At 39.7% G+C, this 27313-nt stretch overlaps 4 protein-coding genes across 6 annotated transcripts; 1 reads left to right on the forward strand and 3 right to left on the reverse strand.

Moving 5' to 3' along the window:
* Nucleotides 1-4246: 4246 nt before the first annotated feature.
* LOC138632632 (uncharacterized) lies at nt 4247-6796 on the reverse strand. Its single transcript, XM_069718359.1, has 4 exons — nt 6355-6796; nt 5692-5832; nt 5467-5585; nt 4247-5080 (listed from the first exon to the last, which is right to left on the reverse strand). Exons 1-4 carry the CDS (start codon nt 6638-6640, stop codon nt 4274-4276), a joined length of 1353 nt encoding a protein of 450 aa, XP_069574460.1. The 5' UTR covers nt 6641-6796; the 3' UTR covers nt 4247-4273.
* A 1838-nt stretch (nt 6797-8634) lies between these two features.
* Nucleotides 8635-12893, forward strand: LOC138632633 (uncharacterized). Of its 2 annotated transcripts, none has more exons than XM_069718360.1 (9): nt 8635-8870; nt 8972-9055; nt 9154-9377; nt 9509-9558; nt 9736-9914; nt 10697-10779; nt 10951-11109; nt 11344-11563; nt 11934-12893. In XM_069718360.1, the coding sequence occupies exons 1-9, from the start codon at nt 8775-8777 to the stop codon at nt 12189-12191; spliced, it is 1353 nt and encodes a 450-aa protein (XP_069574461.1). In that variant the 5' UTR covers nt 8635-8774; the 3' UTR covers nt 12192-12893. The 2 variants fall into 2 exon arrangements, with proteins under 2 accessions (XP_069574461.1, XP_069574462.1); XM_069718361.1 differs by having other exon boundaries at nt 9181-9377.
* An 89-nt stretch (nt 12894-12982) lies between these two features.
* Nucleotides 12983-17577, reverse strand: selenot1a (selenoprotein T, 1a). The gene is made up of 6 exons (XM_069718362.1): nt 17394-17577; nt 16524-16634; nt 14894-15020; nt 14007-14094; nt 13609-13775; nt 12983-13495 (listed from the first exon to the last, which is right to left on the reverse strand). Exons 1-5 carry the CDS (start codon nt 17525-17527, stop codon nt 13651-13653), a joined length of 585 nt encoding a protein of 194 aa, XP_069574463.1. The 5' UTR covers nt 17528-17577; the 3' UTR covers nt 12983-13495; nt 13609-13650.
* A 1483-nt stretch (nt 17578-19060) lies between these two features.
* On the reverse strand, nt 19061-26998 carry kif2c (kinesin family member 2C). Of its 2 annotated transcripts, XM_069718369.1 has the most exons (23): nt 26944-26998; nt 26657-26738; nt 26478-26572; nt 26195-26296; nt 25798-25846; nt 25680-25715; nt 24803-24943; nt 24345-24479; nt 24065-24171; nt 23882-23977; nt 23734-23788; nt 23442-23604; nt 23039-23129; nt 22884-22947; nt 21768-21859; nt 21516-21658; nt 21130-21343; nt 20786-20896; nt 20154-20221; nt 19990-20068; nt 19809-19892; nt 19596-19689; nt 19061-19260 (listed from the first exon to the last, which is right to left on the reverse strand). In XM_069718369.1, the coding sequence occupies exons 2-23, from the start codon at nt 26715-26717 to the stop codon at nt 19199-19201; spliced, it is 2142 nt and encodes a 713-aa protein (XP_069574470.1). In that variant the 5' UTR covers nt 26718-26738; nt 26944-26998; the 3' UTR covers nt 19061-19198. The 2 variants fall into 2 exon arrangements, with proteins under 2 accessions (XP_069574470.1, XP_069574471.1); XM_069718370.1 differs by lacking the exon at nt 25680-25715.
* Nucleotides 26999-27313: the final 315 nt, after the last annotated feature.

The following is a 27313-nucleotide window of genomic DNA, read 5'->3' on the forward strand; positions in this document are numbered from 1 at the left end:
AAAACTTGACACTTAAATTAATGCCAAAAAATATATATATTTTACAAGTGATCCTTAGCACTTCTTAGAACTAATGAAAATTAGGTGGTAGATTTTTCAGGCAAGTTAAGAATCATCTTGACCTGTTGAGCCGGGAAACCAGGATTACCAGTCGGAGCCTGGATGCACTTTAGGCTGGAATGCAGATTTTTTTTTTTTACTTGCTTCAAACGGGGCATTTCTGGTTATCTGGGGCTTTGCCACCGTGGTTTAATGAAACGTATGGATTGAACGGGAGGTCATGGAAAGAAAAATATCTGGAACTAATTTGACCTGGAGAGCCGCTATTGCTGGGTGTTTTTTTTTTTATGGGGGCATCCTTTAGGAGTAGTTGTTGTTGTATGTGGAGTGTCAGGTTTTGCGGTGGGAGGTTTGGTACACGTCTTACTTGGAGGCCGAGTAGGCTCAATTAGAATCTGTGAGTAAGGATACTTTCCATAGTAATTCTGGGCATTTGGGTGGCGATACATTTCAGAGTTGTCAGGCAATTGTTGCACCTGTTGCCTTTCTCGAGGGGAGTAGGGATGAGGAAAATATAAGTCTCGAGAAATATTTGGTTTGGTAGTAGCCGGTGTCAAAGTGGTTGTTGCTGGTGGCAGATTTTGTTTAGGGTAGTAGAGGTAGTAAGGGTAGTAAGGGTTATAATGGTAACGTGGGTAGTACAGATGAGGATATTCAGGAGGCTTAATTTGAGGGTGTTTCTCTGTAGTTGGAGCAGTGTTGGCAGTTGGTACCATTCCCATCGTATACATGTAATAGTTATACAATTGGAGATAATAAAGACAAATGGGATCATAGATGGAAGGGGGCTGCTTTGCATGTCGTTTAGGACGACGAAGGCTCTAGGGTCTGTGAGGGAAAGAAACTGTCCAGGGCTGTTGCATAGGTTTAGGGTTAGTCGAAGCAGGTGTTGGATCAGGTCTTGGTAACATGGGGCAGGTGAATTTAACTGAAGTCCCCAACCAAGTCATTAGCAACACGTATCTCCCATTCTGAAACAAGATTAGAAAAGAACCTGAGTTAGTAATAACATGCTTGACCTGATTTGAAGCATTTGCCAAAGTAAACTGCAACCGTTTCACCAGCTATACTCATTTTTACAAATACAAGTCACCATTTTTAACAACCAAAAAAACCAAAAAAAACAACAACAAAAAAAAGAGAGAAATGGAATCCCTTTGACTTTTTACTGATTTAATTTTTTTGTTGTTTTTTTGCACCAAGTCTTTTTAGCCAGCTAATAGAGGAGAAACAGAGTCATACCTCTTGCATCACATTGCAGCCATCATAAGGAACATCTAAAACAAGGTCCATTGCATTCTGCTGCACCAAGTAGCCACAAGTTTCAGGTACCTGGATCAGAGGCAAGCGACGAGCATGTCCTAAGAGGGAAGAGACACAGCAATATTTAAATGACAAACACCGTTATGTACCAATAGCTTAAAGCTAAATTAAAGTTGGTTTGTCTACCCATGTCCAGTTGTAAATCGACAGCACTAAGTCCCGTGGCTTTCAACATCATCTTTTTTTTGACCACAGTGGAGTGAAGCGTTCAAGCGCCTCCATGCTGCTTCATCAGCCATGTCATTCTCCAGCTGTGATGTCTGCTCCAGAGTACCTTTAGGAATAAAGATGTTCCAAAATATAGGTCAACAGCAACATCCTTTTGGCTTGTGAGCATTTGTACACGGCATATAAAATTAGCAGAAAACCAAACGGTGAAGTCTTACCTGTGCTGTCGGGTTGATAGAAGTCCAAATTCAGCAAACCGTCATTTCCTTTGGCAGCAACAGAAGCAGATCCTGACAGGAAGTTAATCCTTTTCCCATTAAAGAAAATTATTTCTGCCATTCTTGCAGCCTCACCAACTTCCTCGTCTGTGTCAATGTTTTTGTTAAGCCCTGGCAAGCTAACACAAGTTAAACTCGGGGCTAAAGAGCACAAGAGCAATATGACTGCGACACTCTGACGTGCTCTACAGCTCCCTCCATTGTCACCTTCCATAACGGCGACGCAGATGGAAAGCACCTTGCTATGAAGCACAGCAACTGCATCACAGCTTTTTAATACTGTGCACATTTTGGCACCAAGTAATCAAACAGATCCAGCTCGCACCTGTGGTAAATTAGCCCCTAACAGGTGGGCTGATTAGGTGTCTGCACAACAGGTGTGTGAGTCCAGTGTTTCCTTCAGACAAAATAAGTAAATTAAATATTTATCATGTGGCATCAAGCAGTACACACACAACCGGTTTTTGTATGTTATTTTTTAGTGTCAAGTTACGTGAATATTTATATCATTGATGCTTGCTGCCTTTCAGCTTATCAGTCAACAGAAGTGAATACGAAGATAATAATAATATAGTCCATAGACTGTGTCCATGACTTAAGTATTATTGGTAAACACTTAATCTGAACTAAACAATTCCCCTTCAGTTCCAGTTCTAGTTTTTCGTGACTCACTTGCATATGTTTTATTGTGAAAAGCTTAATCATATTTAAGCCATTAAGGCATTCTCCCTCACGCCAAACTTTTTGGTATTTGCAGGTTCCATAAAAAGTAAATTAAATCCTGACATATTTAAAGTAGAATACATAAAGATGCAAATAATATTTTCAGTATAGTTCCAGTAGTGTGAAAATGTATGTATTATAATGAACATGAAGAGAAACAAATACAACAGAACATGGAGAGACTACGGGGAATTATTTTCCCTGATTTCTACACACAACTATACAGCACATGGACATCTAAACTATACTGCAAGGAATCTCTATTTCTTTGTCACTCGCATATCTTGACATTCATTCGTCCCTTTCGCTTCAAACTTGGAGAGTATACCAGAGGATGTGCACTGGCAAATATGGTACAATTTGGACATGTGAATCGTTTACTATCAATACATTTTAATAAACAGTCAACTGGCACTCTTGTCAAACAGCGGGGGCAGAGTGGCATCGCACAGCTGCAGTTCCAAAGAGCATTGCCGCGGACGTAGTTGAGCGCGTTTTCACTTACGTCTGCAGCAAGCCGTTCTCAAGAAAGCAACATGGCTTTACACGAAGCCAGGCAATCACGCTGCCAAACAGGCTGTTATGAACAGGCACTGCCACAAGTAGTGTGAAATTGTATAGACATTATATTTGTTTTAAAAAGTGTACAATTCATACTTAAAATTTGTAGAGATGTCTTTTAAAAGATGTCAAAAAAACAATTAGTTCAAGTGTGAATTGTTTAATTGTGAGCCACACAAGACATCAACTGATTGCCAACCAAATTTCTCAAAATAGTAAGTAAAAGTACTTTAATATTGTTAAAAGTAAATGTTATTCAATCGAGGAGGTCATAATTCAAAATCCTAATAGCTTGACTGGCCTGACAAGCTTGTTAAACCACCGAGTAACTTCTGAGACCTACATTTGAAGGAAATTATATTTTATGCTTTGTTACAGCAAATGCAATTTCCTGTAAGTGATTAAGATGTTGATCTAAATTTCAAGAATAGTTTCTAGCTACTGGTATTAATGCATTAAATGCATAAATGCAGTTAAAACACTATCGGTACAAATAACTATTGGCAGATGAATAAATGTAATGAGATCCTGTGACAGTCAAAAAGAGACCTGTCCAGCTGTAGTGTTGTTTTTACTCCTGCATGTATTTGCCCATTTTAAAAGTAAAATTCAGAACAAACTTTACACCATGACAAGTACAGTTGGTCCATTTATCAGAAATTATTCAGACTTGAAAAGGTAAAAGAAAATAAAGCTTGTGCACACAAACCACTCAATGTTGAATGTCACCAATAAGTGGTTTTGCCACAATGCTACACTAAACATTCATAAATGCCAGATAAAGCATTACTTTAAAATCAAATCACTTCAGATGCAATAAATAGATCAGTTGCAGGTTTGCCATGGACCACTGTCAGCAAAGGGTTTATGTCATGACTCGTTTTCCATGTGAAAGAAAGTTTTTGTTTCAGTAATTTTGTGGCATCAGTAGACCTTTTTCCCCAATGTGGACCATTTACCTGAGCTACATGCACCTATTGTAGGGTCTTTGCAAACCCCCCAACCCCCTACCCCCCCCCCCAAAATAAAATAAATCAAGTCACAACCTTTCTGTAGATTTAACATCCAAACTCTATCTGACCAAAAGAATTTCAACAAATGCCAAGAACTGACAAGTCACTTAAGTTATTCAAACCATTTATTACAACAGTTTCAGCATACTAGACTGAAGGCGGGGGAAAAGGCATGCCTGCAAAATGACTCTGGTAATGTGGATGATGGTGATTTTGGGGGTGATGGTGCAGGCGATGGTGTGACTGCATGTGGTTTGGCTTCTCAGTCGGCATTCGATCTGGGTTATGATTTTTTGGATATTGTGGTGCGAAAAAGGGAGGATATTGAGGCAAGAAAGGCATATAGGATGGAAGCTGCGGCAACTGGGGCTGAGCTGCTGGTTTGGCTATGGGTTGGGACACTGCTGGCAGAGACCCTTGAAACGGCCAAGGAAAATGTGAAAAGGGACGCGAGTGAGGAGGAAAAGGAAACATCTGGAAAGGAGCGATGGCTGTTATCTTTGCAGGGGCGGCTGTAGCTGTAGTAGTAGTAGTAGTAGTAGTAGGCGGTTTTGTGGTTGGTGCGGCTGTTGTGACTGGGGGATGAAAATACGGATAAAAGGGAGGGGAGAAAGGAGGGTATTGTGGAAATTTGGGTATTTCTGATTTCTTTCCAACTGTTGCAGGTCCTAGTACTGAAGGGTACCGTGGATAAAGCAGAGGGGGTAGAAAGTAATGGGATGGGGGCAATATGGGAGTTGACATCTCTGGATTCTTAAGCACCTGGGGCACTCGAAGTATCTGGGGAACCTGCGGGACTGTTGGTACCCGAGGGATCTGGGGCACCCGAGGGTTTGATGGTGGGTACCTAAATGTCTGAGGTGGGGCAGAAGTTGTAGAAGATGCAGATGGTTTGGGACACCAGAGTGAGACTGGAATTCCATGCCAACGCAGTGGCAGCACATAACTTCCACCCTTGGGATAAGAAAACACAATCAGAACTCACGGTTACACAAACCATCAAATGGTAACCCTGGGTTACAGCCTTAAAACAGCAGAAAGCAGCAAATGCTCAATTTAATCCAAATCTTTTTTTTATTTATGTATTTATTATTAATTAGATCAAAGTCCATAGATTTAGGCCACCATGATTTAGGATTGGGGAAAAAAAAAAAATCCCCATTAATGTCATGTTTATCATTTCTTTAAATAATGAATAATTAAAATGGTTGGATTTTTAAAAGTCTTTTTTTTTTTTTTTTTTTTTTTAATTTACCAGATTAGACAACAATTGTGAAATTATAACTCATTCCAGGTTTCTAAAAAGTAGAAACAGGTCACATTTCAGGAGCTAAAGTTACCTCTCGAATCACATTGCAGCCATCATAGGGAACCAGCATAATAAGTGCCATGGAGTTCCTGTTCATAGTGTAGCCACAAGTGGAAGGGACCTGGGACAGAGGTAGTGCTGGTGCAGTTCCTGTAGGCAAAAAAAAAAAAAAAAAAAAAAGTCTCACAATCAACGTGCAAGCATTGGTGTAAACACATTACATTACGAGAACACAAAGTGGACTTTGTTACTTTACCTTGTACCACCGCAAACTGCGACGCTCCCGGTCCCACTGATCTAAACTTCATCTGGTCTCCACTGCACTGCAGAGAAGGCGACATGTGCTTCCATTGTGCCTCCTTGGAGCTGGCGTCCTGTATTTGTCCTTTGGCCCAGCCTGAAAGAAACCAAAAGAAAATCAGTACAGTCTATGTTCAGGAGTTATATCGCCCTAAACGTATAAAATCAAATCGAGAGATTAAAGCTGCATATGCCCTCCAGTGTAATGCCGCCCACTTGCTTGTTGAATTGTTGGATTTCTCTGTATAATGCTGTAAAGTTCTGCTGCAAGGACTTGAATGCGGTTAACCCTCGTGTTGTCCTTGGGTCAAAATGACCCACAGCTGTGTTCAACCAAGTTCCATTTTTATTTTCATATTTTTGGGGATCATTGGTGACAAGGAGGCTGTGAGGGTTTCTTTAAAAGAATGATGACCAATGATCCCCCCCCAAAAAAATATAAAAAAATATTAGAAATAAAATAGAACTTGGTTGAACACAGCTGCTGGTCATTTTGACAAGAGGACAACACGAGGGTTAAGTGCCATGAAATAACCCGTGTTGTGATTTGGCGCTGTATAAATAAAATTGAACAGAACTAATTTGAAACATACAAGACGGACATACGCGATAGGCTTACCTACGAAGTCCGCTTGGTACGCGGTTTCATCCTCCGCAGAAGCGTTTGAAAGGGCTTTCCTTGTCCCGTGTGACTCGGGGTCTAACCCAGTCTCGAAGACTTCCCCGAACACGATTTCCCCCTCTTGAACACCGACCCCGGTGGCAGAATCGGCATCTTTCCGCCACTCTCGTCTTTCTGTTTTTCTCAGTCGAAAACAGCTTGCGGTTTGCACCAAATAACATGCCAGAATAACAGCTGCGGCCGAGCGGAAGGAGGCACTTTTCTTCTTTTCTTCACGCATCATTTTGTTTCTGCGCAACTCCTGGAGGTGTTTCGCGCTGCGGTCACCAGTTCCAACGCCACCCTATTTGTGTTGCGACGTTTTCTGGCGGCGAGGAAAGCAGGTTGCTGCAGCAGCCAATTAAAAGCCTCCGCGGGTTGACTAATTGCTTGTTCTCTAATCATCTGGCATCGCTTACAGCTGGGTGAAAAGTCGAGCTTGCGATGACGTCAAAGAGGCCGCGGATTTCAGGTTAAGATTTTCAACGTTTGCGTGTGTATCTGTTAAAAGTCCAAACAATTATAGAGCCGTTTTCTATAAATAGATTTGATTTATTACATGATCGAAGCCGCCGATCAGAGGTTTTTGAAGAAGGGTTTGAAACAGGCAGAGTAAAATTGCTGCAAAAATGCATCAAATTTCAACATACTTATTTCAAACTACTACACTTCCATTGGCTTTATTCTATATAGTATTATTTACATCACCATGACCTCAAGGTTCACTCTTGACCTTTGACACAGATAATGTGAAATGATTGAAAGCTGGAAAAACAGCCACCAAATTAGCCTTGAATTAAAAGTTTTGTCAAGTGCCGTTTCCAAGGTCAAGGAAGAACTCTGAAGCTCAGCCTCTAAAGGCAGGAGGTGCTCAGCGAATATTTAAAATTTAAAAATCTACAAGTCCATGGCAACTGGAAAAACTCCATCTGCTGATGAAGCCCCAAAACAGCTGAGATATGCCCTTCAGGTGAGGTTTTAGCAGTTTCCAGCTGTTGTGGCTTTACTTTCATATCTTCAAAATACATTTAAAAAAAAAAAAAACTTTATGAAGATTGGCCTTACAAACCATTTGACTTTTAGATCTTTTGCAAATTTTTCTAAAGTAATTGACAACCACTGGATTATCAAATTTGCATACCAAAATGTAGTTATCTTTTAAAAGTAAATAGAGAATCAATCTAACAAAATCTGAACTTGTACCTTAGTTCTTTTTTTTTTTTCTTTCTTTTTCAATAAGTCTTCATATAAAGTTTACATTAGATTTCAGGATCATCTTTTTCTTTAATCCTGGTGCCCAAGTCTGTGGGGAGTCTTTGACAGTATCATACAGTATATTAGAAATCTGCTTCCTGATGTTTGCGTGCATTACAACCAATCACCCAGCAGCCAAAGTTAGGTTAGCTGTTACTTGACACATTGCAGTTACTGCTATTTCATCTCCAAGGTTACTGACAACACCAGCAAGTGTGAAGCATCGCTGAATATCTGACTACAACTGTGGTGAGTGCAGTACTTTGTATTTGTTTTCATGATAACATGGCTCAAATAAATCTAAAGGCCATACATTTTGGAGATTTACTTTTTTTTTTATTTGGGGAAATGTAATGCTAATACTGAGTGTAGGTTTTTCTGGTAAGAGACAGAATATGCTTTTTCTTCTATCTACCGTGTCGGTCTCTTTGACAAGAGAGAAGCAGCATGTGCAGCACTGAATGGTGTCATTTGAACCTGTGACTAATACTGAACACAGTGACTTCACTACAGTCAGAGGGACAGACAAAAAGATGAAGTCCATAGACTAGATGCTGCTGCTGCTGCATTCGAACATGATCCACTGACTGTCCTGGATGACCACGGAAGACAGAACAGGTAGTGGACATTAAGGCTGCAACTAATGATTGTTTTCATTATCGATCAATCTGTGGATCATATTTTTGATTAATCGATTTGTTGTTCGGTCTTTACAATGTGAGAAAACGGTGAGAAGTGTTGACCCAAAGCTCAAGGTGCAGCCCAAAATGTCCTGTTTTGTCCTGACCAAAAGCAAAAATATTTTCTGTTTATTGTTATGGAGGACTAAAGGAACCAGAAAATATAAACATTTAAGAAACTGAGGATTTTAGCTTTATAAAAAAAAAAAAAAAAAAAAAAAAAAAAAAAAAAAGAGACTCGATGAATAATCAATGGTTTAAGTATTTGGCAATTTTCTTTTTTTTTTTCAATCAACTATTAATCCACTGATCGTTGCAGCTCTAGTAGACGGTAAATGTTTGATCTCTTTCTCACTCATATCTTTGAATAATAGCTTGTTTATGCCCTTTTAATCGTATTTCTCTCTGTGTTTGTTTACACTGGAACGATGTCCACAGTCTGACATGGACTCGCCCACCTATTATATCACAGCTGCAGGAGTTCTGAGGTACAATGGGGAGTCTGACAGCCAGCTATACTTACCAAATATTATTCCCACGGTACTAAGATCAAATGTCTACCAATCCACTGTTGTACGTTTTCATCTACAGCAGCAAAATGTGACTGATTCACCCAATTTAACTCTCTAATCCAATCCCAGCCTCCAACTGACTACGAAGTACGTTGTCAGTACTGTGGGCAAAAGGCCGGACCTCCGCTGGACCTAGCATGGATAGAGCCAGAGGTGAGGCAGATAGTAAATCAATTTCCCCAACTTGACCTAATGCACTACTGACCTCCTTGCATCTGCCTTTTTTTTTAAATTTTTTTTAAATATCTTAGACATCTCCGTACTTCTGTTGTACCCAGCGGCAGCAACTACATTACATGCTGATGAGGCACAGAGTTTTGTTAAATCAGGAATGTAGCTCAAAGATGGAAAATCTGTCATCAGACGAAGACAATTTAGAGGGAGAGATGGAGGATCCGTTGGCCCGACGCAGGACGGTTGAGGATCTGACCACCCGAAGCAAGGGGGATCCCAAAATATTTAAAACTACTTTTGGGTACACATTTGCCTTTTATATCTCTGGAGAGAAGTGCATCAAAACAAAATCATAATTAATAGAAAGCTTAAGTAACACGTGGCATTAATGTCAGGAGCAATCTAATTTGTATTTTTTTTTTTTTTTCATAGAGTGAACGTGTACAGGGACTACGCAGTTTATCTACCTGTAGCAGAGATGTGTGAGTAACTAACACACTAACAGCACAAACTCTATGCATAAACAAACTAGCATACACAATGTCTATAGTATTTATATTTTCCATATCTTTCTGTTTGTTCAATTGATTTGTGTGAAAGAAAACAATATTTTAACTTTAAATGAGACTAAAGCAGTTTTGTTCTTTGCTATTGTTTAGTTTCCCCGACATCAAAGGGCATCAGCTTCCGACTCTCTTGTGTATCACAAAGAGGATCCTGGACACTGTGTCCGTTTAAGAAACCCGAACACTGCTTGAAATTTGAAGAGGAAGAGAAGCAGGTGTTGGTTCCCGTTTGTGATCACAAGGGAATTCAGTTTGGCATATGTCATCATCAGGTACCCACAAATTACCGAGTTATTTCTCATGAAACACAGCACTGAGAAGTTGGTTTTATTCCATGATACTATGAATATCTAAAATAATGTTCCTTCCAACACATGTAAAGTTCAGAATATATTTGAATAGAAGGCTCAGAACTCCGCATCACACTGCATCTCAATCTTTGTATGAAAACCACTCCCATGTGAGCACGCGTGTCTAATAATGCGTATAACCATTCAAATGTAAGATGTCATATTTTGCCTCTGTAAAAAGGACAGATATTAGTTTATGGCAACTAAAGAGTTACTCCAGATATCTGGGATTGTACTTCCATAAACGGTGGGGGGAGGGTGGCGGATTAAAGGGAAAGAGAGAACATTATAAAACAATGATGCCGCAGCGGTCAAGTTTAGTCCTATTTATAGATCAGGCTCTATACGTACTTGAATGAAAAGCCTACAATTCCCACAATGCAACTGTCAAAGGTAATATTTTGCTAGAGCCTCTGTACCTTATACTGTAAATGTCACAATACACCATCAGTCTATAATGATACAGTAATCTGTTATGAATTTGTGGTCTCTAAGTTAAGTACATCATCGAGGTTACGTTTTATGACTTGAGAACAATAGTTTTTTAGACATCTGTGTGATGATGAGTAAGAAGACTTTGATTTGTGCATTTGCTTGAGTGCCGCTTAATAGCAGGAGATCTATAATCACATTTCCATTCTTTCGAAGAGCATTTTTTTTTTTTTTTTACCTTGTTTAATTCTCTTTTTTTTTAATATTTCTAGGAAGGGACTGGGTTTGTCCTGAAGTACTATTCCAAAGGCAGGAAATTCCTGACTCTGTTCCCTGATGGCTCTGCTCAGGTCTTGTATCCACTCAGATACAATGAATAGGTTTCCATCATGTGATGAGATTTTCAGTGAGTTTGGAAATCAAGAACAAATTACAGAAGTGCTAAACAGCAACTCAAACTCAAAGACAGAGCTAATCCCAGTTGGTTCAGACTGTTGTGTTTCCGTCCTTATCACCGCGGTTACAGTTATCCCTCAGGCCTCTTGGCTCTCGTTGTCGTGGTCACTAAAAATAATGGAAGAGTCTGCATCGTGTATGACGACAGCGGTGCTCCCAATCAGCCGATCAGAGCTGTGTTCCAGTCTGATGGCAGAGCGGCGTGTTATCACAGCAGTGGCAGCATATGGTAGATATGTCTTTTCTATTTATTATTTCATAAGATTTGGTCATTATTACCATTATGGTAATAAATTCTGTATAATATTTGTACTAATGGCAGCATGCTCTTGTATGGTTTCAAGATAAAAGAATTGGGGTGTAAATCAAATATTTGTTAAAATGAACAACCACGTGCTGAAACAAAACGGCAATGAGCTCCAGTGTGTGTGCGCGTATCCGTTTGTGCGTGTTCCCATTGCAGGCTGGTCTTAAACAGAACAGGTGGTCAGTGTTTGAGCGATGCAGGTGCCAAAGTTTGCCGGTGGAGCTGGGGCAGTCAGCTCCCCACTCCTCTGCACCCCATCTTCCTGCCCCTCAACAAATCTGTCGCAGTCCGAGTCTTAAAGAATCAACAAGTGTTTGTCTCCTTCTTGGCGCAAGGCCAACAGGCAAAGTTCCACGTGGGAGCCTGCTGTATTCAGGTAAAACCTGAGCATCGTTTCCTCTTTTTAACTAGCATATGACAGAAATGATAGTGTTTCTGGTCGTGCACTAACAATAGCAATTAGTGGTTTATTTGATTTTTTTCACAGTATACTGCGTGTCCGCTTGTTCAAATACCTCAGTTGAGCTCCAGCTTGCTGGTATTTACTCTAACATTGTATTCCAAGGTGCCCTTTTTAGAGTATTGCATTTCACCAGATTGATCCTGTGTTTAACATTTTATATATATATATATATATATTAAAAAATATATATCCATCTTTATAAACCGTGGCCTCTTGATTCAGGTCAAAGTAAATGCCTGGTATATGACTTCATTAATGTGAATAAACTTTTTTTTTTTTTTAGGGTGGCTACAGAACACCTACTTCAAAATCACCTGTACTGAAGGAGCAGCTGTTCCTAAAGGCAGCCAAGATCAGGATCCAGCTGGTCATTCAGGGTCTTCACCAGTGCCTGATGACGCCGTCCCATCCCCGACTGCCTGAGACCAGACTCACCCCTCACCTTCGTGTTGCTGCCGAAAGGCTTCTGGAAGACAGCGCTTATGTTATGATGAGTGACAATGACAGGGCCTTCATCCATGGGTATCTTAAGGATGGTTGATGTATCTACAATGAAGAACACTGTGACACAATGACAGCAGCTCGGCTAATAAAATTAGGTCACAGAGGAATAATAGCATAAAGTCAAACGCAAGTTTAAATAAATTGTCTTAAGTTTTATACACGTTTTTGTTTTTTTCCACAGCAACTAAAGGAAATCTGGGAGACAAATTATACCGTATACTTGTGCGCCAACATTTATGTCCTGGCAGTAAAGCAAAGACTTAATTCCTATGACACAAATTGCAAATTAATATTTTCCCATACTCCTCAGTGAATCTTTTTTTTTTTTTTTTAGTGTGGATGCACTTTCTACATTTACACTCGTGACAGAAGAGTTATCTACATTTCCTCAAACATCATTATGTGCAGTGTCTGATTGTACAAACAGAAACTATCAAACATAGGTCTTACTGTACAACCAGAATTCACAGGACACGCTATAGCACTGTAATATCCTTATCTGGTTTGGTCTTGCATTGTACTTACGTCTCATCTGTTTTACCACACCTACTCAAATCAGTTAAGAGCCTAAAGACTTCCTAATAACATTAGGTTGTCTTAAAGATGTGCACTCACTGACTGCTTCAATCTGCAGGACATTCAGATTATTGTTTTGCTATTCCGTTCAGGTTTTCTTTACCTGAAGTGGCTACAAACTTGATAAAGTTCACCAATTATCCATTTCAATCCAGGGTCACTTAGGAAAAGATCATTATTTCCTCTCACATAGGTAATTGACGCCCCTTTCCGCCACATCAGTGCTCAACAACACACAGCTTCACAGTTAAATAGTTACAATATGTTTTATTAATCTTCTCATCTTCCTCCAAGGTATGTAAATATAAAAAATATTCGGAAATCATACCAAGACACGTTATCCCAATATTATTTTCACAACAGTGATGACAGATTTTATGTGTTGGATTTTCTACTTGGTAAATTACTTTTAGGACAATAAACTTAAAATTCTAAATATGGCTCAGTGGTACAAATGACACGATCTTTTATTCACATAGATGAATTATATGCAACAGGTTAAAGACTACAAGAATCAATGGTAGATCTCTCCTTATGGGGCCACTATTGTCACCTGGATGAAATCTGCAGTAGTTTGAATAGAACAAGAAAATGACCGGCCGGCACTGTAGCCATGGCTCCCACTCTGGCGTCAGGGGCAGGACATCTCTAAGGGGCATGGTGAGGAGTGATGAGGGCATCCAGTCTGTGCTGGCAGTCTTCCTGCCTTCAGCGCAGACGTTCATAAACATCATCTCACAGCCCAGTGAGAAACCCACCTCAAACCTAGACAGGAAGAGAGGGAGGGCAGACTGAGTTCAAATAAAATGTTCCTCTGGTCCAAAAAAAAATAAATATGAAAGGCTCTTTTTTTTTTATCCTATTCCTACTGTACTTACATGGAGGGGCTTTTAGCTCCAGCCAGGAATTGAACAGTAGGGTTAGGAGTGGTGGAGGGGTCTTGTGTTCATGTGAACGTTCATCTTCATCTCGTTGTCGAGGATTTGCACCAGCTGCTGCATGGAGGGCAGGTGGCCCGACTCCAGTTTGGACCACACCGGTACATCTATGAAAATACAACACTGTTGCTGTAAATCACTGGATTTTTTTTTTTTTTTTCCCTTTGCCTCAAAAGTTTACTGATAATATTACAAAGGATTTTTTTTTTTTTTTTAAATCATAGTTGACTAAAACACTTCCTCACTACCAGTATTTACAACACGGTAACCTTGTGAAATCGACCGTACTCCAAATCACTGGGTTCAGTCAAAGCTCATGCTGTAAATCAAAGACTCACCATTTAACGTGATTTCAAACGCTCCTGTCGACATTAACTGGTTTTCAATCATATTGCTGAGGAAGAACACCATCATGCACGCATATATCTGAAAGAAAAATGACAGAAATTGGGAGTGAAAAGCACAAAAACGGTTTCCCCACAACTGTCAGTCGTGTTCCCGAGCAAACACTGACCACCATGAAGCTGTCATTACGTCAGCAAGTAGGAATATTGCCATTATTACACAACGCATTTTTAAAATCCCATCCATACAATTTATAATACAATTGTGAATGATACGATATGGCACACCTGTAGCAGACAGCAAACCTTAAAACACTATACCTCTGGCCATGGCAGGGCGCAGAGGCATAACAGTAAATTCATTAACAAAACTAATCCAAGCCAAAAGCCGACTGAATCTTTATTCTGTAAACAACTGAAAATTTTTCTGTTACTTATCTCTTTGCTTTCCAAGATCAGAAAACAGAAAGCTTCAGCTTTCTGGTTAAATGCAAGATCAGCCTTCAGGGCAAGAGTTTATTGACAAATATTTGATGTTTGCAATCAAATGTCGTTCCCCCTCTGAGCGTTTGGCAGGTCTGCAAATAACAGATCCAAGCCAACGCATTCTCAAAGCCCTGATGGAGCACCGAATGAAATCCTACTTTGTTTATTTTCACAACTGTGTTGGAAACCACCCAACTGAAGCCCACCTTTCTGTTTCTATAGTCAACCCATGCTTTTGAGTGTCATCTGTGATAACCTGCAAAAAAAAAAACCCAATGTGCAGTTGCATCATCCTGACTGCAACCTCTGAGACACTGTTACACCTGAATATGACAGTCAAAACTCTCCCATAGGATCAGAGCTTTAACAAGTCCTTTGATTCCAGGAGCCCTTACCTTATTTCCCTGGCCCCACTCCCAGATGCCCGGAGCTTGCATACCAAAGAGGGCAAAAGGGTCCCTGCCGATAATAATCAGCCCAATCACCAGCAGTTTGAACACGGACAGGAAGGAAGCAATGTGTCTGAGGAAATAAAAAAAAATAAAAAAAGGCTTTTGATACAGTTCCTTCAAATAGAAACATAAAGCAAACAAGTGTCGTTTCCAGATATTTATGCAATTTGTCTATGCGGGCTGCTCATGTTCAACATGTTATTCAATAAACTTTGATTTGTGATGCAGAAAAGAAGATATTTTCACAAACACATTAACCTCATAAAAAAATGTATCATCTTAAAACCCCTCATGGCATTGATTAAACCTCTAAAAACGCATCTGTAGTCATCAAAATGTCATCTTTAGCAGTTGTTTCCAAGAAGAAAAAAAATCCCTGAATGCTTTTAAGTGGTTTGGATGTAACTCGATGAAGGAAACGCCGGCTGGCCGAGTCGGTCAGTGGTACACTGCAGTTCAAAAACAGACATGCTCCGTCATGGCACCGACAGCTTATTTCACCCGATATGTCCCGTAGTATATAAAAAAACGATTTACTGTACTGATACTACTTTCAACATTTAACACGTGGAACCTGTTGAACTACGACCCTTCACTGGACATATTCTTGTTCTTACAGCGACTGTGCAAGAGACAGACATCACAAGAGATTAAGAAAAACACTGGCTGAAGAATTTGAAACGCAAGGTGTGCTACGATCTCCTTTCTTTAAAAGGGGCAAGTCTCTGGTGTGTTCATTAAGAGTTCAGCCGAAGACCCGAGAGTCTCAGTAAAACCACACCTAACTACAACACGTGAGAACAAACCCCCCCCCTTTGATGCAAATATAACCTAATTCCCCAGGCATTGAGATTTCACAACCCCACTGACTTTATGACATAAAGATGAGACAATTCAAATTTGCTCAGAATCCAAAAGTATAGTGTGTATCTGTAATAGTTCTCAAAACAAAAATAGCTCCTGGATAATTGCAGATTGGGGTGAGAAATACACTGAAAAATAATAATCTATATTTGTTCTACAGCTGCAATTACTGATGTTTTTCATAGTTTTAATATTTTCCAAACACAAGTCTAACACCCAAAGACATCTAGAGACTTTAGAGAAGCAACTTTTTTTTGAAATATTGCTTAAAAATGCTTTAGATGAATAATCAACTATTCATTATTACAGTAAAGGTCAAATCTACCGCAGGACAGTCATTATAAAGACTATTCCTTTCAGCTGGGTGTACCTAATAAAATGAGCAAAGGAGTGCAAACTAACAAGTCCCTCAATAATTTCACTTGGATCGAAATCTGGGGGAGGGAAGCAGTTGTACCTAAAATATGACATTATGAAAGGATCAAACATCCTGATGTTTAAAGGTTGCACATTTTAGGGCCAATCGTTTCATCCGTTGTCTACTAAAACTACCGAAGACAAGTCCACGTCCGGAAAGGACGGCGCACGACAATTCCCCTTCCTCTGTGAAAGCACAGCTAATCCCAGGGAGTTTTCAAGGCTGCTTTAATTAAGCAGTATATAATCCACTTGTAACAAAGCAGACAATCTCTCTCTCTGTCTCTCTTACCGGTAGAGGGGCATCGGAAGATAGTTCTCCCCTTCGATGCGGATGTCTGGGTACCGCTGGTACAAGGCCTGCGTGTACTCCTCAAACACCCGCTTGTACCCTCAGGAAATACTGTGTGAAGACAAGCAGGCTGTTAGAAAAAAGACGTCCTCCGCGTACTCCTGCAGGACCAAACGGGGACTAAAGGCAGACTACAACATGGACGTATTCAGGTGAGAGAAACAAACATATCCGTGTGATCTGAAATCCAAACTTATTTGCGAATCATTTGTTGAGAATCTGTGATTTTTTTTTCCCCCCCAGTTTGCAGCACGTCCCTGCTCGGGGCTGTACGTTTTTGGAGAAAAGCAAATTTACATCGCAAATGTCTTATGTCGTGCTCCTGTTGATGTTACTCACGTCTCTTATTAGCATAACTCCCCTCACGTTAAACATGAACACGCAATTCTTGTTCATATTTTTTTTTTTGCCTCACCTACAGGCACTTTGTACAAAAACCAAAGGCCACATGTTCATGTTACATACGATAGTTATAGAGTAGACTGGAAGAGAGCGCGGTGATCTGACAAACGGACGCTGGGCGGCTCCGGGAGGATTTAACATTATGAATGTTTGACAGCGGAAGTGGGGGCCATGTCGGAACTGGCCAAAATCACTAACTCCCATTAAATCCACTCTCTGTACCCTTCTTGTCTGTTAGACTAGGCTTGATTCACTTCCTAATAACTAACTAACGTAACGTGAAAGCTTGTTCTCCTCCGAGAGGTAAGCAAGCTTGCATCGATTTTCGGCCTACGACGTGGTTTAGCTAGCATGCAATGACTCGCCTATTTTTTTTCTTTTTCTTTTTTTTTTATATCGTTTTCTTACCAAATCTGAAACTTCAGAAGCGGTCCGGTGGCGAATTGCATCTTCATCTTCTTCACGCCACCGTTGTCACCAGACGTGGCGTAGAACAGCGAGAAAACCCCCAAGACGAGGAGCGAGAACCGCAGCCACTTCATTTCCAACCGTTCCGGGGTTTGTTGCCTCACTCGGAGCGGTGTGTTAATCTGTTCACGTCGGTGCTGGTTGGTCCCTCCTCTTCCTCTTGGGCTAATCTTGGGTTTCTAACACATCTGGCGCCACCTACTGGCCTGGATATTCAAATGACGAGCTGTACATATACAGTACATATATATCTCTCTATATATATATATACATATATATATATATATATATATATATATATATATATATATACATATATATATTATATATCTATATCTCTCTCTCTATATATATATATATATATATACACACATATACATATATATATATGTGTATATATATATACACATATATATATATATATACATATATTATATATATACATTATACACACATGTATATATATATATATATATATACACATACGTATATATATATATATATACATATATATGTATATATATACATATATGTATATATACACATAGTTTGGTGAGCAATTCAAGCCTTTTAAAACAAACCCACACACAATCAATTGTAATTATAGATTACAGGACTGGCATAGTTAGGTAACAGTGTTAACATTTATATTTTTCAGTTCAGTTAAGTATCATCTCAGCAGACCATGTTTGATGAGTTGTGTAAAGGTTTGTGTTGGAAGTCAAGTCAGATGCGTTTATATAGAACATTTAGACACACCAACGGTTGACCAAAGTGCTGCTCATAATCAAACAGAATTAAAACAGTCAAGTAGACTTGATCATAAGGAGAAATAAGCAGTAAAAAAAAAAAGTAGAGAATAGAATCAAGCGTAGTCTAACAGACTATTTGATTGATATGGTATGAATTTTTTTTAAAGTCCTAACAAAAGGGAGAATTGAACCACCAACCTTCCTATTGATACACAACCCTGCTAACCACTGCATCACCAATCTTCCCAGTTGATTATCTGCATTGTGAGAAATCTTTGGCTCACTGGAACCTATAACTCAAATGTATTCTCCATACAACCTGAATCTTAAACTTGAACCCTCATGATGACTTTTGTAACAGTTCAGTTAATTGGTGTCAATTAACAGAAACTTTTGAAGATAGCCGTCACCCTACTTTGTGCAGGCAGGAGATCATCTTGCATTCAAAGTTGTGGCTCAAGCTCAAGTCCGTAAGCGGCGTACTCAGTCTGAATATGAGCAGTTGCCCTAAGCATCCCATGTGAGTTTTAATCTCTGAATATATTGAAGCTGTTGAATAATGGATTATGGTCCATGACCACATCCCACACATCCCTGGGATTTCTTTGACATTCATTTTCAGATATTGTACGTGATAGAAGCTATATGTGTTTTCTGGATACAAACAAATGGTTTGGGGTTTGACTCGTGTTCAAATAATTCTGCATACACCGCTGTAAGACATAAAAACATCCATAGCAAAACATGCTGCATCTAACAGCCGAACCAGTATTTCAAAGTGATGTCTTACAAGACTGGTAAGTTTTGAAGGACATTTTGATGATATTCTTTAGTTAATAAAATAACAAATAAACCTTTCCATAAAAAGTCTTTATTAAGGTAGTGTTTTAAAACTTTGTAAACAATACAAATTGACAACAAAAACAAAGAAAGTTATTTATGACAGAAAAGGCTTTGATAGTTTGTACTTGTGGTTGGGTTTTTAGGCTCCTTTCAGAGGTTCAGCCTTGCCATTTTCTCCTGATCCACAACAGACTGCAAATTCAGAATGACATCTGTGGATAATAAATAAGATTAAAATAATGTAAACCAGTCACTCACAGATTTTGGCTCTTTATACCTCATGCGTAGCTGGACACTACTTTAAATAATAACAAAATAACAAGCTGACGGGTTGTAATGTACATATTTTTGGTTAACTTTCAGGTTTAACACAAATGCAGAAGCTCTATTATCTGGTGTGGATGGCTTTAAACAAAAGCCGGAGCCCAGTGAGAATAAGTGTAAAACCTGTTGTGGAATATTCAACAACACCAACCTAAAAAAAAGGCAACATTAGATGTATTATTATTACCACTAAACCACAAGTAAAGCAGTGCTTTGTTCATACCCAATAACTTCCGCGAATGATCCATCAGGTCGGGAAGCCCGGCCTCGATGTTGTACGAGGTCTGGTCCATTGCTTTTAAAATGTTGTTTCCGTTCTGAGGATGAAATGTTTAAAAAGGTGTGAGGATTTACAAAAGCACTTCTAAAAGTTGCAATATGACTTGTGTACCATAAAGAAGAGCCAAGATTAAAAAAAAATAAAAAAAACCACTACCTGAAGTTCTGTATAAACTTTCTCCTCCAGCTCTGCCACCTGAGATATAGCATCATACACACTGGTTTCCACAACAGATTCCTCCTACACCACACAAAGGCAATAAACCCAATTTAACAAATCATACACAGGATATATTCCCTAGTATTAATGATTTTGGACTCGCGCTGTGCAAGCTTACCTCTTCTGAGGAGATATTTGCAGGCTCTAGTGCCTTAGGTGCTCCAATGGCTTTGGTATTTCCATTGAGTTCCTTCACTCTGCCAAAGAACAGAAAAGTTCAAACTTTATTGTGCTGGGGAAAAAAGCCATCAAATTGAAACTTAAAAAAAGCTAAATATGTACCTGTCAGCATAACGTAGCGTGTTCATTGTATATTCACATGAAGCCATGCCTGGAGACACCATAGCAATCTAAGAAGGAAGGAGGAAAAATATGCCAACATTCATTCTGCATTTTAAATCTGCAAATCCTACACGCTGCTCTTTTAACAAAAGCAGGGTGGAGGATTTAGTGGCATGTAGCGGTCAGTTTGCAGATTGCAACCAACTGAACATCCTTCGCCTCACTCTCCTCTTCCAAGTGTGTAACAGACTCTACCATTGTTTGCAAAACTTTCAAAAAATGCAAAAGGCCAGATCCAGTATTTGTTGGTCCATTCTGGATCTCTACTACAACAGAAACATGTCGATGCAACATGGTGAGCTCAGAGGAAGAGGACACACTCCCTATTAAATTATAAAGGGCTCCTTTTAAGGTAATGAAAACACAACAATGCATAGTTTCCAGTGATCATACACTAATGCAAATATAATTACGAATATTATATTACACTTCTCCCAACAAAATCCTTGCTAAATCCTACAACTGAAACTTTAAACCCATGTACACTGGTGTGCGTCACCCAGTACAATATAACCAGACCACAATACAAGATACGCCAGACTGAGTAAGAAATGTTTGGTGTTTCAACATACCATGCAAGTCCTGGACTTTTCCCCAATGAAGGAATCCCTGAGGACTTTGGTCAAAGTGCTCATCCGGAAAGGAATATGATCGCTGTTCATTCCCAGTGACCGAATGCACTCCTACAGGGCGGGTTAGACATTCTTTCAGGTGCTGTGCTGTGCATGCACATTTCATATTTGGAAAGAGTTATGAGAATGTCAGAAGAGAAGCACTCTTCTTTACGGTTTTAATTTCAGAGAGCCACAGTTACTTTATCTGCACCCTAGCTCAGGTGCAGGAGAGAAAGCAAACTCTTTGCAGCCACAGCTAGTTAATCATCAAGAATCGCCTGCCTCCACCTTAGATAGTCTACCTTGAGAGCCAACAGGCTTCGGTTGATCTCGGCAGTCTCAACCAAAGTGCTGCGGTCGTTGCTGCTGACATCTGTGCCGCGCTCATTGCCAGCCAAATCGACCAATGAAAATTTGCCGTGAAGGGTGGCGGCACGGTTGTTGCGCCGTAGCACAATCTGGAGGATGGCATGAGAGCGGGACGAGTTGGCATTGGCTGAAGTCTGACCTGATGTTCTGGAAAAGACAACAAAGCAGGAAAATAAGAAAATTAAGGTTGGACTCATAAATGCTTCGATTGCATGGCACGTTTTCTTAGCTGGTAACAGTTTGAAACATTCAATGCCTTTAGGTTGAACAAAGTTGAAACTTGAAATAATGAAGTGAAACCATAAAAGCATTTTAGTACCTGCAGGCACTGCCTATCTGTATCATCCTGATGACCTCGTCTGCCATGGACACTTCGATCTCCTCCAGGCCGACCACCTGAACCTGCTGTCGGTCATCCTCCAAAACACGGAGCTTGGCTTTCTTATTCAGCAGGTCATACACCTAAATCAAAAAATATATTTTGCTTTCAGGATAACTTGAATCGGCTGATTTTAAGTCAAATGTTCTAAAATGTGTTCACAGAGAAAAGTTTTTTTTTTTTCTTACTTACTTTGCCATTGTAAATCTCAAAGAAGCTGACGTAGACAGAGAGATCCAAGTGAGCAAACTTCCGGTGGTTGAGCTGTGAGAAAACATCCTGGGCTACGAGGGAAAGACTCAGAAGTCAATCAAAGCCTAGTTCTCACGCAACAGGCCTGAATGCTGTGTCTGTAGGAGGGGGACACTCACACCCAGCCACAATATAGCCAAGCAAGGTGAGAGCACATCAGCATTTAGGATGGTCGTGAAGCACAGATGTTTCAGTTTCCATTCCTGTTCCTGTGATCACTCTTTTGCACAAGTCTTCTTAGTAAGACAAATAAACTGTTTGTGGTTTAATTAGATTTTTTTTTTTTTATCATTACGGTAAAGTACGGGTGCAAATGCACTGTTACGTATTAGATATTATGTAAACATTGAATTATAAAAACGAGGGTCCGAGAACATTTTATTGTTTATTATTAAATTGTTTACTTGTGGGTAAATTGAAAGGAGTAAGTGATGTGTTCAGTTTACAGGTACAGTGCTGGCTTATTTTACATTATTGATTTTATATTATTTTACCAGTGTGTTACTAGATTGAATAAAGTGTCATTTAATACAGTTTTATCCGTTTTAGTGCTGCGGTTGTTGTCAGCCTCCAGTCACAGGAGTGGCCGGTAAGGTGTGGGGAAGGGGGGGGGGGTTCACTTGTTGACTGCAGTGATATCATTTAAGGTTTGCTGTGGCACTGGTAGTAGTCTGGATGTTATGCTGTTAGGAAATAGGGAGGTGTTTTGTATGTAGTTTTGGTTATTCACCTCCAGTTCTGTAGCATGTTGATTGGTGCACTGAACCACTATAGCAAGAGGCTAAAACTTCTTTTATAGAACTGATGTTTGTCACCATGATTGTAATAAACCAGCCTGTAATGGCATTTTGACCCCCACTTACTGGTGACCCATATTTACATTACCAGCTGAGGCAGGGGTCACATGCAGTTTAACATTGGTGGAGCAATGGGTCTCAGTCAATTTGAACAAATACAAACAATGCAGATAAAAGCAAATTGGAAAATTGCTTTTGATTCCAATTTAGACATCAACATTAAAACCAGATGAGCATCTGGGGATGATTTTGGTCATACCTGCCAAGGCGTAGATTCCTTTAGCACTGTTCTGCTGCTTCCCAGTGAAATCCCCTCCCATTGTCTAGAAAAGAAAAAAGCGCATGAATAAACTCTAATTTGTACATTTCTGCTTCAATACAACTCCAAGTCCCTTACAGCAAGCTGTGACTTACATGAGTCTTTCCACTTCCCGTCTGGCCATAGGCAAAACATGTTGCCATTCCACCTTCGAAAATGGACTGCACCAAAGGTTTGGCAGTGCACCTAAAGAAAAACAAAAACACCTGTCATAAACTCAAGTGTCTGTAAAAAAAAAAAAAAAAAACAGAAAGAAGAGTACAGTAACAGCATGTATGAAAAGTACACCTCAAGTTTCCGATACTGAAGACTTTCCTATACACCACATTATTTACACTACACTGAAAGAAACAAAACAACAATAGAGAGGATCCCAAAGTCAGGGCCTTTAAATTAACCAGGAAGAAACTGAAAAAAACCCTGAACAAGATTTTAAATAATTTAAAAAAAGAATCAGAACCACTTTTTGTTCAGTAAAAGAAGAAAGGAGGTAATTACTTGTAGACCAGGTCGTTGGTGGTGGTCTCGTCAAAGGAGTAGTCAAAACGGAAGACCTGGTTGTCCAAGTACTTGGTGAGGTCCACCTTGTGTTTTGGCTCATGGACCAGCAATGCACCTTTCCCAGGTACAGACACCACATCTATCTCCTTCTTATTCATCTCTGAAATACACAAACATGTCAAAGGCTGTGTGTAAAAAAAAAAAAGCAATGGTGAGTATTTTTTCCATTAATTACTACATTATATTCAGATGATACTGCATAGTGGACGCATATATCATTCTAACCTACCTTGCTTGTTAAGGGGCCGCTTGCGAACGCACACACAAATCTTGTGAGGCTCAATCTGCAAAGATGTGAAAAAGAAGGAGTGTGCTACAAACTGCCCAACCAGCATACAGCTTCATACATGGCACACAGTTACTGAGTCCAACCTTACCATGTCAGCAGCTGATACTGGGTTTATTTCCAAGGTCTCTCTGAAGTCCTGAATCATCTCATAGAACTTCTGGTTTGGTCGAGAAGCCTCTCCAAACTAAAACGGAAACAAAAGGAATGTCAAACAAATATGGGAACAAAGTAAGTTAATGTTGAAAAGGAAGTAAGGAAAAACAAATGTCACCTTTCCCCTCTTGGTCTGCATGTCCGGGGGCTTTATGGCAGCAGACAGCCTTTTGCTGCCTTTGTTGAATTCCGCAGGAGCCACAGACTTTCTTCTGACTGTAGCGCCTAAAAATGACAAACATGTTTTATTATTGTACAGAATAAAACATTAGATGTTAATACTTTCACTCAGTTGAGACACTGTATGTGGAGCTCTTTCTCTGTCTTTAGGATACATCTATAGATCATAGAAATCCAGTGATATGATCCATGTGATATGATATTGTAAAAGTGGTTACCGTTAGTTACTTTGGCTGCCAACAGAGGAACCATTCTCTCAGGTCCAAGTCCGTTCTCTTTTACGGCTTCGGGAACAAAAGGCAGCAACAGCGCTGTTTTGGCATCATTCTTTCCGCGCTGCTGGTTTGGAATTACTACATAAGGAAGGAGAATGGAGGGTTAATAAAAATGAAAAGTAAATCAAAATTACCAAACAAAGAATGAACTGAAAGATTAAGTTATACATATAATACCAAATAAACATGAAAAAAATACTTATATCTTGTATCATTATTATTTAGGTGTGATGTGATTGTGTGCAACACAGATGCCCAAAATATACTGTATGACACAGAGTCACAGTGACCCTTCCCCAAGAACAACAATACAATGTTAAGTGAAACAGCAGGTTGTTTTTGAAAATGTTCTCAATTGTGAATTTCTATTTAAAACTTGTGTTCATAAGATTACCACCTACCAGAGTTTGTGAGGACTGATGACGGAGGGAGTTCAGGTTGGACTGACAGTGGGTTTGCTGGAAGAGACGTGATGGTTTGTACCGGTGCTGTAACAGGGGCCTGGAACATACACGTCTGCCGGGCCTGAGACCGAGTGGCAACTGAAAGTAAGACAAACCCAAGTCAAGCAGCTGCAACACGAGTGTCTGTGTCTTGAAGGTATTGTTATGTATTGCCACATTTTGTTTTTATGGGGTTAAATGTTATCCAGACCCTCATACACTGGAAAGAAAATACACAAGGCTTGTTGTCCACAAAATTATATAAATGACCACAACTATATAAGTTTGCCATTCTGAGATAAAAGAAAACTCTTTAGAGATCCCGATTGGCAGAACTGTGCGTTTGGAGTGATTAACACAAGCACACAAAGATTTACCCGAAAGGCTTGAAGGTAATTAAATGTTTGATTATAGAAATCAAACTGACAGAAAATCTCTCAGTTTAAGAATAACAAAAGCAGTGTATCATATCAGCACAGTCCATTTCGTCCTAAATAGATAAAACATGCCAGTACAAATGTAGTACCTAACTAAGTATTGATGATACTCAGCACTCCTTTTGTCTTGTTTTGCTTAGTGTGATTTTTTTTTTTTCCCCAAGCAAGAATTTAGGGATTAATAGACAAAAACAGACAGCTGCTGCCCAGAATCACCCGGCACCCACACGTGTTTGTTTGCATGCTGTGATTTTCCATCACAGTGATTATCAGAATATAACCAGCTCTCACAGGATTGCGATTCTTTGTATTTACACCCACACCCCTTTAACAAAAAGGAGTGATTAGAGAATAAAAAGAATTTGCTTTAGTGAGAGGAACATGCGTGTCATGCCGACCTGACTCTTCAGCCTTGGTGGCTGCTGGAGCAGAAGCTTTAGAAAGGAAATGAGCTAATTAGGTGATAATACTGAACACTGCAGTCAAACAGACAAATAAAACACTTAATTTACATACAAGAGACAGGGGCAGGAATCCTGGATGAGCGCAATCTACCCTCATACTTCTGCAGAAGAGACAAACGGAAAGAAAATAAGATATAGCGTAATCAATTAGTCATTTAGCTGAGCCAGGTATAGTTGTGTGTAACATGTTAATCACAGCCTCATGCGGCCGATATCAAGATAACTCAAAAGCAAATCAAAATCTAAGGCTTTAGAATAAAGTTTCCCAATTCAAAAGAGACTATATTTATCGTTATGTTTTTATCAAATCCTGACACTGTATATTAAAGCACAAAGCTTGTGTTGAATTAACAGGAAGGCACTGTTCTCATCTATGGATGTGAAAGGTTCACCGTGTTGACTGTGCGACAGAAAAGTGCTCCAAGTAAAAAATGTCAGGTGACACTTACCGTCCCTGGAGTAGGAGGGTTTGGTTCAGTGGCTTTGTTGGTGGCAACCTTTATATTGTCGAAAAGCTCTGGGTTGAGTGCACATAACTCGCTCACTTCAACCTACACCACAAACAAGAGCAGACAAGAGGAGACGTGCAGAAACCTCACCTTAGATCAAATGGAAACTTGCCTAAAACCCGAAATACAAGACACTCCAGGTAGTTATCGTAATTGATGTTTAGATTACGTCTCGTTTGTGTTTTTGCACATGTCACGTTTTTGTGATTATGACATGACTGACCTCCTTTCCTCGGCACGTCTTCCTTTCAATCCACTCTACCATAATCGTGGATTTGACCGGATCAACGGACTTCACCGTGGCCGAATGGACTCGACCTGGTTCACACACAAACAAGACGACAAGTCAAAGTCACACCGGGCACATACAGTTATAATTTCGAAGGTCAAATATGAACTCACCATCACTGCGACTGATCTGCACAGAGAGTCCCACAAGAAGTCTGGACAGGTTACTCTCCATTTTAGCTTCTTCTTTGTGCCGCTGTAAAAGTAACGTTCGCCCATTAACGAGCTAACTCGCTATCTGCTGTGGTCGCTGTAAAGCTATATCCTCCTGTCATCGATCATAGAACTAATATTGCATCAAAACGTTAACGAAATAGTCTTTTTTTATTATTATTATTATTATTATTATAATTAGTGTATTTGTCTTTTCCTTTACCGACCAAAGTCCAAAACAAGCTTACCTCAGTGCCAAATTCAACAGAACACCGCAGCGCACCGCCCGAGATTTGAACTGGCGTTATTTCCTGCTCTTTTAAGAATCTGATTGGCTCGTCTCCGCCTTCTTCTTCTACGGCTATTTTAAGTATAATCGAAACTGGCCTTATACCGCCACACTCTGAGTCAGTTAGGACTAACATCTGTAATGAAAAGACGACTGTAAAATGACAACCACAAGCAGATAGTGCCGATAGATTTGTGTATGGGCTCATCAGAAATAATTTTGAAATGGTATTTTTTTTTTATAAATATATATATATATATAAATAAGGTTGCATTTCAGGGGCGCTATTTTGATGTCATACTTAACACTTTTGTAAAAATGCAAAAACA

This window comes from Brachyistius frenatus, unplaced genomic scaffold, assembly GCF_029030835.1.
Source record: "Brachyistius frenatus isolate BFR_SWC_R1_liver_20210118 unplaced genomic scaffold, ASM2903083v1 Contig_190, whole genome shotgun sequence".
Classification (NCBI taxonomy): Eukaryota; Metazoa; Chordata; class Actinopteri; family Embiotocidae; genus Brachyistius; species Brachyistius frenatus.